The 16,868-nt window shown below is 34.1% G+C and overlaps 1 protein-coding gene across 1 annotated transcript in view; it reads right to left on the reverse strand.

Annotated features, from left to right (window-relative positions):
• The window catches only part of LRP1B (LDL receptor related protein 1B), a 2,715,774-nt gene that overhangs the window by 614,392 nt on the left and 2,084,514 nt on the right, over window positions 1-16,868 (reverse strand). Inside the window, exons 43-44 of the mRNA XM_053698264.1 lie at window positions 14,846-15,035; window positions 9,351-9,555 (exon numbers count right to left, since the gene is read on the reverse strand). Coding sequence (XP_053554239.1) covers window positions 9,351-9,555; window positions 14,846-15,035 — 395 coding nt within the window. The remainder of the gene's footprint in view (window positions 1-9,350; window positions 9,556-14,845; window positions 15,036-16,868) is intronic.

Consider the following 16,868-nt stretch of genomic DNA (forward strand, 5'->3'; position numbering starts at 1 on the left):
CTTTAAGTGACGTCATCCAAGATGGCGTCCCTTAGATTCTGATTGGCTGATAGAATTCTATCAGCCAATCGGAATTAAGGTAGAAAACATCCTATTGGCTGATTGGATCAGCCAATAGGATTGAACTTCAATCCTATTGGTTGATCAAATCAGCCAATAGGATTGAGCTCGCATTCTATTGGCTGTTCCAATCAGCCAATGGAATGCAAGGTCAATCCTATTGGCTGATCCATAACAGTGTTGGTTATAAAAAACTAGTGAATGCGTAATAAAGGTATTGTTTAACATTTTAAGCAATAACAGTTTTCAATTTGACTGTCCCTTTAACTCAAAGTCCTTACACAATCAATATAAAATTTAAATGTATAATGTCCTTTTATTTCAATAATTCTGATAGGTGACATCAATTTGTTTCCTTTATTATTAAATTGTTATTAAATTTGTATCCTGACAGTCGCCACATTTAAATATTGGTTCCTTGTCACAATGATGTTTGTCTAAGTGTAAGCCTTATATTTCTTTTGTTTATTGACAATTGTTTCTTGCAACATACATTCTGAAGGTAAATCAGAATTTGGCTTTAGAAATCTATGAACATACAGTTTAATATGCATCTATAGCCATGCAATAGTAGGGCAAATAAGTTCTTTAATAAAGCAGTGGAAGAAACGTGCATCAGACGTTCTGACCCCTTCTCCTCTGTTTCATGGTATAGTTGGCCGAGTTCTAAGTGATGGATAGTGTATCTATCTATATCATATCCGAAAACAGCTAACCTTTAAAACATACAAATTTCCCACTATAATTTCCAAAAACTATGAAAAATACACAATAAAAAGAGAAAGTAAATAAGTTTGGTTTCTTTCTATGTATTCTCAAACTATAATAAAATTTTTGCCTCCAAAGAGCTTAATTCAAAATAGCTAATTTAATGAATTTCATAGATTAATCAGAAAATTCCAATACAAACAATAAATATGTTTTTAATTAATGGGTAATATGACACCAGTGTCAGTAAATATTCATAGCATCAATAATCAGCAAATCAGCCATCCATCTACACTCATACAAACTTGTTAAAAATACAAACTAGTTGAAATATTATATTTACTGAACTCTGTCTGTTAACAAATGCCAATATGTTCCCTCTGACTGTTTATAGTGAAACAACCTTGGGAAATAACCAATAGTGAAGATTTGTGCGTGTATACAATGTATCTTTCTCTCCTTTTCTGATAGTTATAGGGTACAGTGTAGATTTTCACAAATCTAGCAAACAAGAAGAGTGATTTATGCTATAGTTAGTTCGGTTGATACCTTAAAACTCCCTTGTTATTTCACAGTCTCTATTCAGCGTTTGTATAGCGTCTTTTTTTAATCCTATCTTTGTCACATATCACATGCTCTGCTCACAGACAATACCTGAGCTTGCCTTCCATTAACATTGCACTGTTTTCGATCGTACTCTTAAACCAATATGTTCTATTGTTGATGTGTTGTTGTGAACATATACTTCTCCTTTCCGTATTTCACACACTTTCCTCCATTCAGGAGATCTGTCCAGAAGTCTGATACAAACTTCTCCCTCTCGTGGGCCTGTTGACAAGTGACACTCACTAGTTTTAGATCAAATAATCTACGCATTTCGCTATACAGCCTTTATCAAGATGCTTGATAAATGTTGTACTCCTTCCTTTTATTTTCTTTAAAATTCCATCCCTTTGATTTAATCATATTAACCCATTCTAGTATTATTTCATGTAGTTCTTTATTCCCTATTTCCTTTTTAGGTTGTTTCCCCAGGATAGAACAGAGTATTTCCAACATTCTCTTGTCTTTTCCGTTATCTTGCATGTGGCATTTATGCTCCACATTCAAAATTCCCTAAGGATATTGATGTAAATATGGCAATATAAAAACTGATATATAACATATTAGTCTAATCATACATACCATCTTTCTCACGCTAATGTTGATTAAAACTGATCAATACTAACACTGATCAAATTATCAAATTATATTTATATACTGTATATATATATATATATATATATATATATATATATATATTAGCTAATTAGACATTTTGATTTACATAATGAAACTCAAATCTAATTCACTATTTATACCCTTAGGGTAGAGGGTACCAAACTTGTAAATAAGTTCTGCCTCGCACTATGTGCGCATGATTTGCATTTGTGACATGGAAAGAAACCCTCTATTTTGTCTCATTTTAGACTCCTTTCCCCTCCTTTCTCTCTTTTGTATTCACTTGGAGAAAGAATATTCTTCAAATGTTTTGCTTTTCTGAAAATAATCTCAGATTTGTGACATATCTTCTCTCCTAGAAGAGGATCAATACTAACAAGATGCCAGTGTTTAGAAATTATTTTCTTAATCAATCTACCGTATGTTGAGTGGAATATGTTGTAATGAATGGAACCCTAATGTTCTCACTTACTGTTTTTTCTGATTCTGTTTTTAATCCTCTATGTAATATATTTCCTCTTTCTAATTCTCTTATTTCTTCTTTTGTTTTAACAACTATTTTCTTATCATAACCCTTTTGAATAAATCTATTCAACAACACTTCTGACTGCCTACTATAAACCTCAATTTTAGCACAATTCCTTATGATTCGTAGGAGTTGCCCTTTAGGAATGTTTTGTTTCCACCAGCATGGTAGCAACTTTATAGTCTATATAGTTGTTGGCATCCACTTTTTTGAAGAATGTTCTAGTGGTTATATTATTCCCCTGAATCTCAATTTCTACATCCAAAAAAGTAAATTTTTGAACAGATAGATTCATGACTGAATTTAATGCAACATTATTGCTATTGATGTCTTCTATGAATAGATTTAGTAATTCTACGTCTCCCTTCCAGATGATAAATATATCATCTATGAAATGTCTATAGAGCATGAGATTCACACCCCATATGCAAGATAACGGAAAAAACAAGAGAATGTTGGAAATACTCTGTTCTAACTGGGGAAACAACCTTAAAAGGAAAGAGGGAATAAAGACCTACGTGAAGCAATACCAGAAGGTGGTAATATGATTAACTCAAAGGGGTGGACTTTTAAAGGAAATAAGAGGAAGGAGTACAGCATGGATTAAGCATCTTGACAAAAGCTGTATAGACAAAATGCATAGATTGATCTAAAACAAGTGAGTGCCACTTTTCAACAGGCTCATGAGAGGGCGAAGTTCAGATCAGACTTCCAGACAGAGCACCCGATTGGAGACAAAGGGACCGATTTATCAATGTCTGTTCTACATGATACGCTGTAGCGTATTATGTCTGACAGACATCCCTGATTGCCGACAGCATACGCTGACAGCATTTAACATTGCACAAGCAGTTCACCAGAACTGCTTGTGCAATGTCGCCCCCTGCAGATTTCTGGCTAATCGGCTTCTAGCCGAGGGTGTAAATCAACCCGATCGTATAGGATTGGGAAGATTGCAGACTGCAGCCTCAGAGGCAGCAGACCAGTTGTGGAGCAGTGGTCTTAAGACCGCTGCTTCATGACTGCTGTTTCCAACGAACCTGAAGGCTCGCGCAGAAACAGAGGCATCAAGCTCTGTTCGGAGCTTGATAATTCAGCCCCAAAGTGTGTGAAACACGGAAAGAAGAAGTATATGTTCACAACAACACATCAACTATTGAACATGTTGATTTAAGAGTACAATTGAAAACAGTGAACTGTTAACGGAAGACAAGCTCAGTTATTGGCTGTGAGCAGAGCATGTGATACGTGATCAAGAGGTGATTTAAAAAAGACGCTATACAGATGCCGAATAGAGACTTTGAAATAACAGAGGAGATGTAAGGCATCATCCGAATTAACTATAACATAAATCAAGCTTTTTGTTTGCTAGGTTTGTGAAAAGCTACACTGTACCCTATAACTATCAGGAAAAGGGAGAAAGATACATTGTATACACTGACAAATCTCCAATATTGGTTGTTTCCTAAGGACTGGTTGTTCCACTATAAATAGTCAGAGGGAATATATATTGGCATTTGGTAACACACAGAGTTCTGTCAATATAATATTTCAACTAGTTTGTATTTTTAACAAGTTTGTATGAGTGTAGATAGATGGATGATTTGCTGATTATTGAAGCTATGAATAGGTACTGAGACCATTGTCATATTAACCATTAATTTTAAACATTTATTGTTTGTATTGACATTTTCTGAATAATGTATGAAATTCATTAATTAGCTATTTTGAATTAAGCATTTTAGAGGCAATCAATTTTATTATATTTTGAGACTACATAGAAAGAAACCAAACCTGCAATTTACTTGTGCTACCTTTTTATTGTGTATTATTTATAGTGATGGTCTTTTGTACTTTCTGCTCACATGTTAATCAGGATAGCTGCCCATTTTATGCTTTAAATAGTTTTCTTAGTATTGTACATTACCTACATTTGACTGTGTGTATAGGTATAATTCATTTCAACAGAGGGAAACATTTTTTGTGTGTTTGTATAACACCTTATTTTACTATTTTAAAGTTAAGTTTTAGATCATGCTCATTAAGGACATTTTGTTTTTATACATCATTAGGTACAACTTCTTATTGTTTGATGAGTGTGCCAAGGCAATGCTTATTTCTTTCATTTTTTATTACATTATTTTTCTGCATCTGGTACTGTCCTTAATGACATATGTCATATAATATACAGAAGGAATTAGTGGTACCTACTTTTTCCCTGAAGTCTTGGTCCATGTATAGTTTGTATTGTAGCATGCTGTGTAGCCCTATGAGCTTGCAAGATATCACTAATAAATGTTTTTCATGTTTTTTCTAGTTTAGCTGTTGTAAGTTCCATTTCAAACTTCTAATAAAACATTCAATCTCATCATCAGCTTGAGGGTAATACACAGATGATCTTCTATGTATAATGTTCCTTTCTGCAAGAAAGGCTTCAAATTCCAATGAGATACATTGTGCACCTTTGTGTCTAAAATCAGTTCTTTAGGATCTCCTTTCCTGCTAAATATTGTAGAAAGAAATGTTATCACTGTATCAGAAGTAAGTGCAATGTAAATACTATTTCAGGCCATTTACTGAAATAGTCTATTAAAGCATAACGGCAGCCAGTTGGAGCATTTTCAAAAGGCCCAACAATATCAACAACAACATGTTCCTATGCAGAGTTTGGGAAACAAACTAGATGTAGTTGTGATGAATATGAATATGTCACTGCAGTTTTGTCATGTAGTCAGCAGGCAACACAAGCTGTAATAGCTGTCTCCACATGTGAATGCATTTCTGGCCACCAATATAGCAGTGACGTGCAGTGACATCAGAGGCTGGTGAGGCAGTGGCAGGATACGCCTTCATTCTTTAGATATCCTTTGTTGAAGAAATAGCAATGCACATGGGTGAGCCAATCACATGAGGTATCTATGTGCAGCCACCAATCAGCAGCTACTGAGCATATTTAGATATGATTTTCAACACAGGACATCAAAATAATGAAGAAAATTAGATATTAGATGTAAATTGGAAAGTTATTTAAATTTGCATATGGGTTTCATATGGGTTTCATGTCCCTTTAAATGGTGTCTTGGAAAACTGGTCAACTTAGTAAACATCTGATTTTAGTTTAAAGGATTGTAACAGAAACTCTTGCCAGATAACACAATGCTTGCTCTGATTATGAGATCTAGAAATCCATGCCCATTAAAATATGTTTAAAACATACTTTTTACTTTAATGCTGCAAATTATGCTTATAGATTCTTTCATTACATAAGGGATGAGAGTCAGAGGGGGAGGAAGAGAGACAGAGAGAGAAAGAGACTATGGGGGAGAACAACACATAAGGAGAGAGATGGATAGATAGAGTGAGACACACACACACACACACAAGGGGTGGGGGGGAGAGGGACCACAGAATTTTAAAGTAATAAAACAGCAGAGCTACAGAGTTCAGAAAATGAGTCTATAATTTAGTGTGAAGTACAGAGGCAAGCTGCTAAGTTAGTGGGTGTAAAGTTTGAGTAAACAAAATACAAAAAGGACCCTGCCAGTAAAATCTTACTTTAATAAGATGTGGTTGAAACAGTGCAGTGCTCTCTGTGCCTCTCTCTTGCTCTGTAAGGATTCAGGAAGTGACAGTGGAACATTCCACTGCACTTAGAGGGGAAGAACAGAACTCTCTTTTTCACTTTAGCAAAGCTGGCAGCTTCACAGGACAGAAACAAAATATATGAAAGTTGTTTTTTTCCGTTTTTGTTTTGTTTTATATGATTTAACATCCAGCCCCAACCCTATGTTCCACTTACTAATGCCTCTCGCTGGATTGGTTCAGCCCAAATAGGACTGCCTCAAATAAGCAGTTAATGGGCCATGCAATGATCTTAACCACTTTCATCCAGTAGATGGCGCAGCATGTTGTGTAATGGTGGGCAGACCTGCTTGTGCCTCTTCATTGCACAACATATAGCTGTGAGAAAAAAAATGCTGGGAAAAAAAAAATTACAATTTTTTTTTAAAGCCAATAAAAAAAAATATATTTTTGCCCATATGAGAGGTGAAGCACTGCCTCACCTGCCTCTAGTGACTGCACATCACTGCAATATAGATCTCATAGTCACTTTTTGGCTTGTGCAATCCTTTAATGTGCATTATGAGCAAGACTGTAGGCTGCAATTCTTTTGGCAAAAGTAGCTGGAGTTTGACTCATAGCAACCAACCATTTTGAAAGGAAAGTTCTTCACACACTCTAATATAAGGCAGCACTGCAGAATCAAGTCCTTTAGAAGGTGTTTCTGTATTGAAGCTTTATGTAAGGGATCCACACTTTCAATTGTGCCTCCTGTGCCATTATTTTGGCTTCTGACGTAGCAGCCTCAATTTGTGTTACAACAGTTATGTTTTTTTTTCTAGTGGCATATCATAATAGCATATCATAATATGGCATATAATAATATAATAGCAAGCATTCTCTTATGTGAGACATATTCGTCTTCCCAATAAGCTGATGTCATATCAGCCATATTTCTAGATGTGCATTTGTTTATCTACAAATGTAAATTTGTTATTAAAATAAGGATATTTGTGTCATTTTCACGAAACAAATATCCAAACAATTCCAGCATGAAATTTAAAGAAAACAAAAAATAATGATGAATATTTCTTTTAAATAGTTCAAATACTTTAGCATGAAGATGAGGGCCCTTTAGTGAAGGCCCTGTGAGCCGCCACCCTAAGACTCCTATTAGTGCACACCTGGGGCTTTGTGAGGAATGATCTGGAGGATTAGTGTTTCCAGCATGCTAAAGGTAAGTATTTTATGTTACAGGTGAATTTTTTCATCTGTTGCAAAGGAATATTTACATTAATTTAACAAAACAAAGGTAAATGTTTCACAAATGGGCAGTATTTGTTTAATTTAAAATAAGATGAAAACTGAATAGCAGGGGCAATCCATATTTGAAATACAAAAATTTTTGAATATCCGTAACAAAAGATTCGCTGGACCAAATTTTTTTGCCCAAGTATAACTCTACATATTTACAAAGTCACATGAAACAATAGGATACCTCATTGTGTTGATTCTCCTGGTTTCTGATCAAGTTGTCAGAATTTGCAGTTATAAGCTACCACATTTACTTTTGACAAAAAAATAAATAAAAAAATATTTAATGCAGTAAGTGCAGTCTCATGTTCATAATTTGTAAAGAGATAAGTGTGAAAAATGTGTTGCTGTTCTGTTCAAAGGAAATTAATAAACAGTGCTCATTTTCTTGCTTTAGGACAACCTTAATCACCATTTGCAAGCATGTAATTATCCAAAATCCAGATCCACAAATTGAAAGCAATAGGTGGTTCACATGGGCTTTAAAGAAAGGGTGTGAGTGGATTTAGAGGCAGAAGAGGCAGCCTTATCACCAAAATTATGTATCAATATTTCAGTTCTAGATGAACTCCGAGTAAGCGTATGTTTCTAGTGGCTACATAAACTGGTGCATAAAAGCCACAACTCTTAGCTCAGCTAAACAGACAAGGCCAAAGTGAAGCTGCCATTAAACTGCATATAAACTCAATCATATTGTTAAATGCAAGACTTGTTTGCCTGTTTTGTTGTATTGTAGCCTTGTACAAATTTAGTGAAACGTTGTGCACACCAAATATACTCATATTTGTAAATACATGTTTTTCCTGGATATCCCAGTTGTGAAGCCTAATAGATGGCATTATCTATTTATCCTATAATGTTGCTTGTTGAAATGTATGAATATCAGTTAAACTATGGTACCACAATATAATATACTGGAGAGAACGACTGCTTGAACATGTTGGTGAAGTTATGTATTTAGACAATTAATAGCCTTTGGTTGTCAGCCTCTCTGAAAACTGCCCACAAGTATGATGAATGGAAAAGATGCCAGATGTACAAAGAACATTTCTCCTTGGACTCTTTTTGGAGAATAGTGTACTATGAAGGGTGTTATCTTTCATTCATAATGAATGTGCTGTCCAATGTTATGTGCAAGATTATTTAGTGTTCCTTAGGGATATAACTATTAACTTTTTGTATTTAACAACTGCTGTACTATTATAATTATTATTATCAGTTATTTGTAGAGTGCCAACAGATTCCGCAGTACTATAAGTGTATGTATGTCTTTTTTTAGATATTTCAACATAAAATACAAGGAAAATTAAATAAATAATTTAAAAAATTGTATTGTTAATCAATCTCTGAATTATTACTATGAAGTCACGTCAATATACTAAAATATTTGGAATATTAAATAAAATAAAAAAGTACCCTCATGCAGCAGTAGTGCTGTTAATTATTTCATTTTTTTCTGTTTACAAATTAGTGTATTACAAATGCTTATACAATGGTAAATGTATTATAGGGAAGCTTAACATAGACATAAATAATAACCTCTAAAAAGTGAGTCACATTCAGAAAGATTCCTGCTAGACTTTACAGAAATAAAATGTTTTGACATAAAATCACTTGACTTTCACACTATTGTATTGCAAGATTAAGGGCATCAAAGTAAGTGATGGAAAAATGCAGTTACTTTGCCATTAGAACTTGTAATCTATCTCAGTGTCATGAGTAATAAAATGTTATGAGGGATATATGAAATTAGATAACTTAATAAATGGGCCCTAGCCATCACAAAGCTATCACTTCAGAATACCTAGTATAACATTATTCACTGTGCATCTCTGCTGGGCATACAATTTGTGTAATAACTTACAGTGATATGCAAAAAAAGAGAAAGATACTGAACAAACCTAATTTATCACACATAAGGCAATGCTATACATGATTCATGTTTTAGACTTTCACTTACATATCTGTGTGATCCATCATATTCACACCTCTCTATTTTTCCTAAAGTGCCATCGGAATAGTAAAGTTTTTCTGCTTTGTGATCAATGGTGAGACCGTTTGGTGTGAGAATCTCTGTGCTCACAATGACTTGGGCATTTTCCCCAGAAAGTGTTGACCTCATGATACTTGGATGCTGTTCATTCCAGTTAGTCCAAAACATTAAACTGGGCAAAACAAGAAATATATGTCAGTAACAAACAGTTGCTTTCATTGAATGGAATTAGTAATATTAAAGATATTGTGAAAGAAACACATTGCTTTTTGTTTTGATAAATATTGCTTAAAATATATAGTTTTTTTCTGGCTATATAAGTAACATAATAATTATATTACTAATAAAAGTTTACATAAATGTAAGTATTTAGTGTCCCTTTATGTTAAAGGGCAGGAATCACATATTTGAAATGCACTGAGGTGAATTTCTAATTTGATATATTGTTTGTATTTATGTTTTATTTTGTTATAAATTTTAAAATGCATGCAACCAACTGCCAATGTGCAAAGCAGAAGCCCATTTTCTCATCATATCATGTCACAGCATTTCAAATTTAAGCTTTATGTACTGATAAAAGGTTGGTAGTGAAGACCTTAAAGGGACAGTCTACACCAGAATTTGTATTGTTTAAATAGATAGATATTTCTTCTATTACCCATTTCCCAGTTTTGCATAAACAACACAGTTATATTAATATACGTTTTACCTCTGTGATTACCTTGTATCTAAGCCTCTGCAGACTGCCCCCTTATCTCAGTGCTTTTGATGGACATGCAGTGTAGCCAATCAGTACAGACTCCTAAACAACTCCATGGGAATGAGCACAATGTTATCTATATGACACACATGAACTAGTACTGCCTATCTGTGAAAAACTTTCAAAGTGCTCTAAACTAAGAGGCGGTTTTCAACGGTTTAGAAATCAGTTTGAGCCTAACTAGGTTTAGCTTTTCAAAAATACCACCAAGGGAACAATGCAAATTTAATGATAAATGTCAATTGGAAAGTGGTTTAATATTGCATGCCCTATGTGAATCATGAAAGTTTAATTTTGAATAGACTGTCCCTTTAAGGTAGATTTTAGAAATGCTCTGAACCTTTCTCCCTGGAATCTTGGCATTTATTAATGCACAAGCATCATTACTTGAGTTAGTATAAATGTGTGTGTGTGTGTCTTTCTTTCAGCAACACTGTTCTGACATTTTGAATCCAGTCTCCCTGCATCATATAAAACATTGTTTTATTTGTTTTTAACTTAAAAGTGTAAATGACATAAAACATGTTCTTTTCCTGATGAAATAGCTAAAAAAGAGGGGGGGGGGACTCTTTAGTTACTTATATTATGTTAGCTGTTAATTAACAAATTCAATAGGGCATTGAAGTATTATTTTAATGTGAATTGTTACTATATAGAGCTTTTCCATGTATTCAGAATCATTTTCATAAAACATAATACAACATAGCTCATGTGTTGCACCGTATTATTATATATCCCGGTGTAAATTAACCAAATACAAATGTAGTTTTACAAATCTAAATTACACTAAATTTCAGCTCCCCCAGAAAAAGCTATAGTAAAAGAGTAAAATGTTTAGTTTACCCAATAAAGGGCCAGATTACAAGTAGAGCACTAAATATCACTTTCAAGAAAGCGATATTAGCACTACACTTTGTAATACTAGCGCACGTTAAATTTAAGGTCAATGGACTAGCATGCCTGAAGACCTAGGGGCCAATTTATGAAAGTACGAGCGGACATGATACAATGTAGCGTATCATGTCCGCCTCACATCGATAAATGCCGTCAGCATATGCTATCGGCATATATCATTGCACAAGCAATTCTTGTGAACTGCTTGTGCAATGCCGCCCCCTACAGATTTGCAGGTGGTGTCAATAAGCCCAATCGTATAGGATCGGCCGGATTGATGTCCGCTGCCTCAGAGCAGACGGATAAGTTATGGAGCAGCGGTGCTTCATAACGGCTCGCGCGGAAACAGGGGCATTAAGCTCCATTTGGAGCTTGATAATTATGCCACCTAGTGTAAAGTGTAAGCATTAAAAAAGTTACACCAAGCACAACATAAATACATTTAAAATAAAGTATTACACTTATATATAGTATATACTTTCTGATAAAACATTTCTTATAAATATTTTTTTATTTTGAGTTGAGGTATTTGACTGAAAAGGGCTATAAAGTATATATATATATATATATATATATATATATATATATATATAGTTTTTCTGTGTTTTTAATGTAAATATATTTTATATTCCAGTGTTGCAGTGTTGATCTTTGTATTATATATATAGTATATATACATATATATAGGATATAAAAAGTCTACACACCCCTGTTAAAATGCCAGGTTTCTGTGATGTAAAAAAATGAGATAAAGATAAATCATTTCAAAACTTTTTACACCTTTAATGTGACCTATAAACTATGCAACTCAATTGAAAAACAAACTGAAATCTTTTAAGTAAAGGGAAGTAAAAATAAAAAAATAAAATAATATGATTGCATAAACTAATACTTTGTTGAAGCAACTTTTGATTTTATTACAGCACTCAGTATTTTGGGGTATGAGTCTATCAGAATGGCACATCTTGACTTGGCAAGATTTGCCCACTCTTGTTTGCAAAAACACTCTAAATCTGTCAGATTGCGAGGGCATCTCCTGTGCACAGCCCTCTTCAGATCATCCCACAGATTTTCGATTGCATTCAGGTCTGGGCTCTGGCTGGGCCATTCCAAAACTTTAATCTTTTTCTGGTGAAGCCATTCCTTTGTTGATTTGGATGTACGCTTTGGGTTGTTGTCATGCTGAAAGAGGAAGTTCCTCTTCATGTTCAGCTTTCTAGCAGAAGCCTGAAGGTTTTGTGCCAATATTGACTGGTATTTGGAACTGTTCATAATTCCTTCTACCTTGAATAAGGCCCCAGTTCCAGCTGAAGAAAAACAGCCCTAAAGCATGATGCTGCCACCACCATGCTTTACTGTGGGTATGGTGTTCTTTTGGTTATATGCAGTGTTGTTTTTGCGCCAAACATATCTTTTGGAATTATAGCCAAAAAGTTCAACCTTGGTTTCATCAGACCAGAACACCTTTTCTCACATGCTTTTGGGAGACTTCAGATGTGTTTTTGCTAAATTTAGCTGGGCTTGGATGTTTTTCTTCGTAAGAAAAGGCTTCCGTCTTGCCGTCTACCCCAAAGCCCAAACATATGAAGAATACGGGAGATTGTTGTCACATGTACCACACAGCCAGTACTTGCCAGATATTCCTGCAGCTCCTTTAATGTTGCTGTAGGCCTCTTGGTAGCCTCCCAGACCAGTTTTCTTCTCATTTTTTCATCAATTTTGGAGGGACATCCAGTTCTTGGTAATGACATTGTTGTGCCATATGTTCTACCATTGATGATGACTGTCTTCACTGAGTTCCATTGTATATCTAATGCCTTGGAAATTCTTTTGTACCCTTCTCCTGACTGATACCTTTTAACAATGAGATCCCTCTGATGCTTTGGAAGCTCTCTGCGGACCATGGCTTTTGTGTAGGACGCAACTAAGAAAATGTCGGGAAAGACCTACTAGAACAGCTGAACTTTATTTGGAGTTATTCAGAGGCACTTTAAATTATGACAGGTGTGTGATGACTCTTATTTAACATGGTTTTGAATATGATTGCTTAATTCTGAACACAGCTACATCCCCAGTTATAAGAGGGTGTGCACACTTATGCACTTGTATACATATACATTACATATATATATATATATATATATATATATATATATATATATATATATATATATATAATGTCACATATATAAAGAAATATATACAGTATTTAAAAATAAAAATAACTTTTTTTTATGTGCAGAACATTATAATGTAAAATATGCATAACTACCTTGGGGTTTAGCACAGTTGGCCAAATGCTTGTTGGGTTAGTGAACGAGTGAAAAGTGTTAGTTTTTGGGGATTTTTATTAGAGTGCGCTCCATTGAAGTATATGGGATTAAGTAGTTAACGTGGTTGTGACATCTGAAATCCTGAAGCTAGCAGCCATAGGGTTTCACTTTGCACTAACATTTTACTTTCAACTTATAATACTAACCTAGGGGCGTTAAAAGTTTACTTTGAGTGCATTTAATGCACAAGCCAAAAATAAAACACTATTACGTCCTATAGCAATAAAGTTAGCTATACAATAAATAAGGAACGGCTCTTTGATCAAACATTTATTTTGTTAATGTCAGAAATACACAGTTCTAAATGATGTATTATTGTGCATTAAAATATTAAGATGTGTTGCCTGTGATAGACACATTATTATTACTTTTTCTCTGTAGTACAAAATGTTAAAAAATTAATTCTAAGGTATTTGCTTTGAACCATTAATACAATTAACTTTATAAATAGGGGCTGATTTAAGAAGCAGCATATGCTGCTGTTTCCGCACGAGCCTTCAGGCAAATCCTAAGACCGCTGCTCCTTAACTCGTCCACCACCACTGAGGCGGCGGACAGCAATCATCCCGATCAGATATGATCGGGATGATTGACACCTCCTGCTAGCAGCTGTGAATGTGCAGGGGTTGGGATTGAATAAGCATTTCACACAAAATGCTTGTGCAATTAAAAATGCTGACAGCGTATGCTGTCGGCATTTATCGATGTAAGGCCGAACATGATCCGCTACAGCAGATCATGTCCGCCAGCACATTAATAAATAGGCTCTATATTCTTTAAATTATTAAAGCATCCCACATTTTTTTTAAAATCATATTTAGTAAACCATAAATATAAATAATTTTATTCAATCATTCTTACAATTGTTTTGTTTGTAGATATATAATCTAAAACTCATATTTTGCATCAAGCTTCACCTTCATGGTTTTGTATTGTCCTCATTTGTGTTTTAGTGCAATTTAGTGTATTCCCTTTTGTTACTAAAATTAATTAATTTGATTTGTTATTTTCTTATTTAACTGATGGGAGTTCATTATGACTCTCCGTTATAAAACAATCATAATAAAGACATTTTATATAGTTTTTGGTCCCTACCTAAAATTTTCTAAACTATATTATTATTTGCTTATTGTCATATTAGTTACCATACATTTTTGTAGTAGAACTATACATTGGAATATGATTATTTTTAGTTATTGTATAAGGGCAAAAATATCTCTATTCTCAGATTTAATGTATCTAACAATTGATAATACAATATAAAAAAAGGATAGCTGAAAAATTTAGATTTTTTTACAAGATCAAATCTCTGATTTGTGTATGCTACTTGAAGGAAAGGTCATACTTAAATATTTTATAAACTTCTCATGTTTAAAAATAATATAATCAAACATCTGTTTAAGAAAAACATAAAATAGGTATAAATATTAATGTTTTAATATTTTTCTATAAACTGTAAAAATTCATTTGCTTACTTTTGGCACTCATCAAGTGCTAGTACATGAGGGTGGTCATCTTCAGACATGGTAATAACAGCTTCTCTGTTGAATGCCCCTTTTCGGCTCTGGTCCACTGTATGCCGTGTGATAGATGATGTGGTAGAACTTGTCCAATAAAGTGTATCCCATGCTCTGTGATAAGCCAGACCTTCAACAGAGCCTACATCTGTCAATGAAGCATCAAAAAGACAATTAGATAACTTCACGCTGTCTTCAAACCGGGGCAAAGTTTAATGATTAGTACAAACAAAAAATTATGCAGATGGTATCACTATGAAAATTCTTGAAATACAACCAATGTTTATGTTACTTTACCTTTTGTTTTTAATTGTAATCATTTTGTAAAATATTAATAATAATAATTTTTGGTTCTGATAAAATAAAAGTAGGTTTTTGTGGTAGTCTTCATAAACACAATAACATAAATAATCATTTCATTTTAAGTACAGTAATACAATTAGGAAAACTCAAAAAAGTGTATCTTAAACCTCTTGTTAAGATATTATACGTCATACTCCAGTCTTCAGCAATAGAGGTGATACTTTTAGCCTTTATAATTTTGCTAGCTGCGCATGTCAATACAATTTCATCAGATCTACCCATACCCTATATTTATTTAATAATTAAATCTATAAATACAAAGAAAAAAAAGTCTCAATGCAACAATGCAAGCTCTCAATCAAACAAACTGGAAACAAGTGAAGGGTTCACAGACTTATGTAATCACCCTAGACATATACAAAAGACGGAAGGGGACTGCACTCTCAGACTGGACTAGGTACACATCCTATGACCTTGCAACATGCAAAGCCCTGGGTGCTCAATGGCACAAAGAACCATGATAAACCCCAGTTACGCACCAGCAAAAAAGGGGTTTATCACGGGTGTTTGCGTGTTTCAGGTTTATTGCTCTTATTAAAATTTGAAAGTAAAGGTATTCTTGTGATTTACGCTAGAATGATTACTATGTCCTCAGTGCTCTGGTTAAATGTTTCATGAAACAAAAAACTCTCACACAACACATCTAACATACATTGCAAAGTACAGTTACACTAATATTACATAATAACACCATATAATAAAAATTATTAAAAATGTTTTGCATAAAAACGTTATAAGGGCTCTAAGATATGAGGTATCAAGTGTTAGAGAAAAAAAAGATGCAAAGTGCTTTAACATAGATATACATACATATACATGTTTATATATGTGTACATATGTAATTATGTATTTACAGACATATATACACATATACATACATATGTACACATATATAGACATATAAGTGCATTGGAACCCTTTACAGTCAAATAGATGACAACATATAAAAGCATAGTTATGCAATATTCATTTTTTATATAGTATTATTTGCTGTAAATATTTCCCGTTCCAATTTTCTTCAAATAGGGGAATATGTTCTATGTTTTTATAAATATATATATATATATATATATATATATATATATATATATATATATATATATATATATATATATATATCCAAATTGGGCCCAATTAGCCATTTTTCCTCCACAAAGTCATGTGACTCGTAAGTATTACAAGGTCTTAGGTTTGAATGGGGAGCAGGTGTGTTAAATTTGGTGTTATCGCTCTCACACTCATACTGGTCACTGGAAGTTCAACATGGCACCTCATGGCAAAGAACTCTCTGAGGATCTGAAAAAAAGAATTGTTGCTCTTCATAAAGAGGGCCTAGGCTATAAGAAGATTCCCAAGACCCTGAAACTAAGCTGCAGCACGGTGGGCAAGACCATACAGCGATTTCACAGTACGGGTTCCACTCAGAACAGGCCTCGCCATCGTCGACCAAAGAGGTTGAGTGCATGTGCTCAGCGTCATATTCAGAGGTTGTCTTTGGGAAATAGTTGTATGAGTGCTGCCAGCATTGCTGCAAAGATTGAAGGGGTGGGGGGTCAGCCTGTCAGTGCTCAGACCATACGCCGCACACTGCATCAAATTGGTCTGCATTGCTGTCGTT

Source organism: Bombina bombina, chromosome 1 (genome assembly GCF_027579735.1).
Source record: "Bombina bombina isolate aBomBom1 chromosome 1, aBomBom1.pri, whole genome shotgun sequence".
In the NCBI taxonomy this organism is placed as follows: domain Eukaryota; kingdom Metazoa; phylum Chordata; class Amphibia; order Anura; family Bombinatoridae; genus Bombina; species Bombina bombina.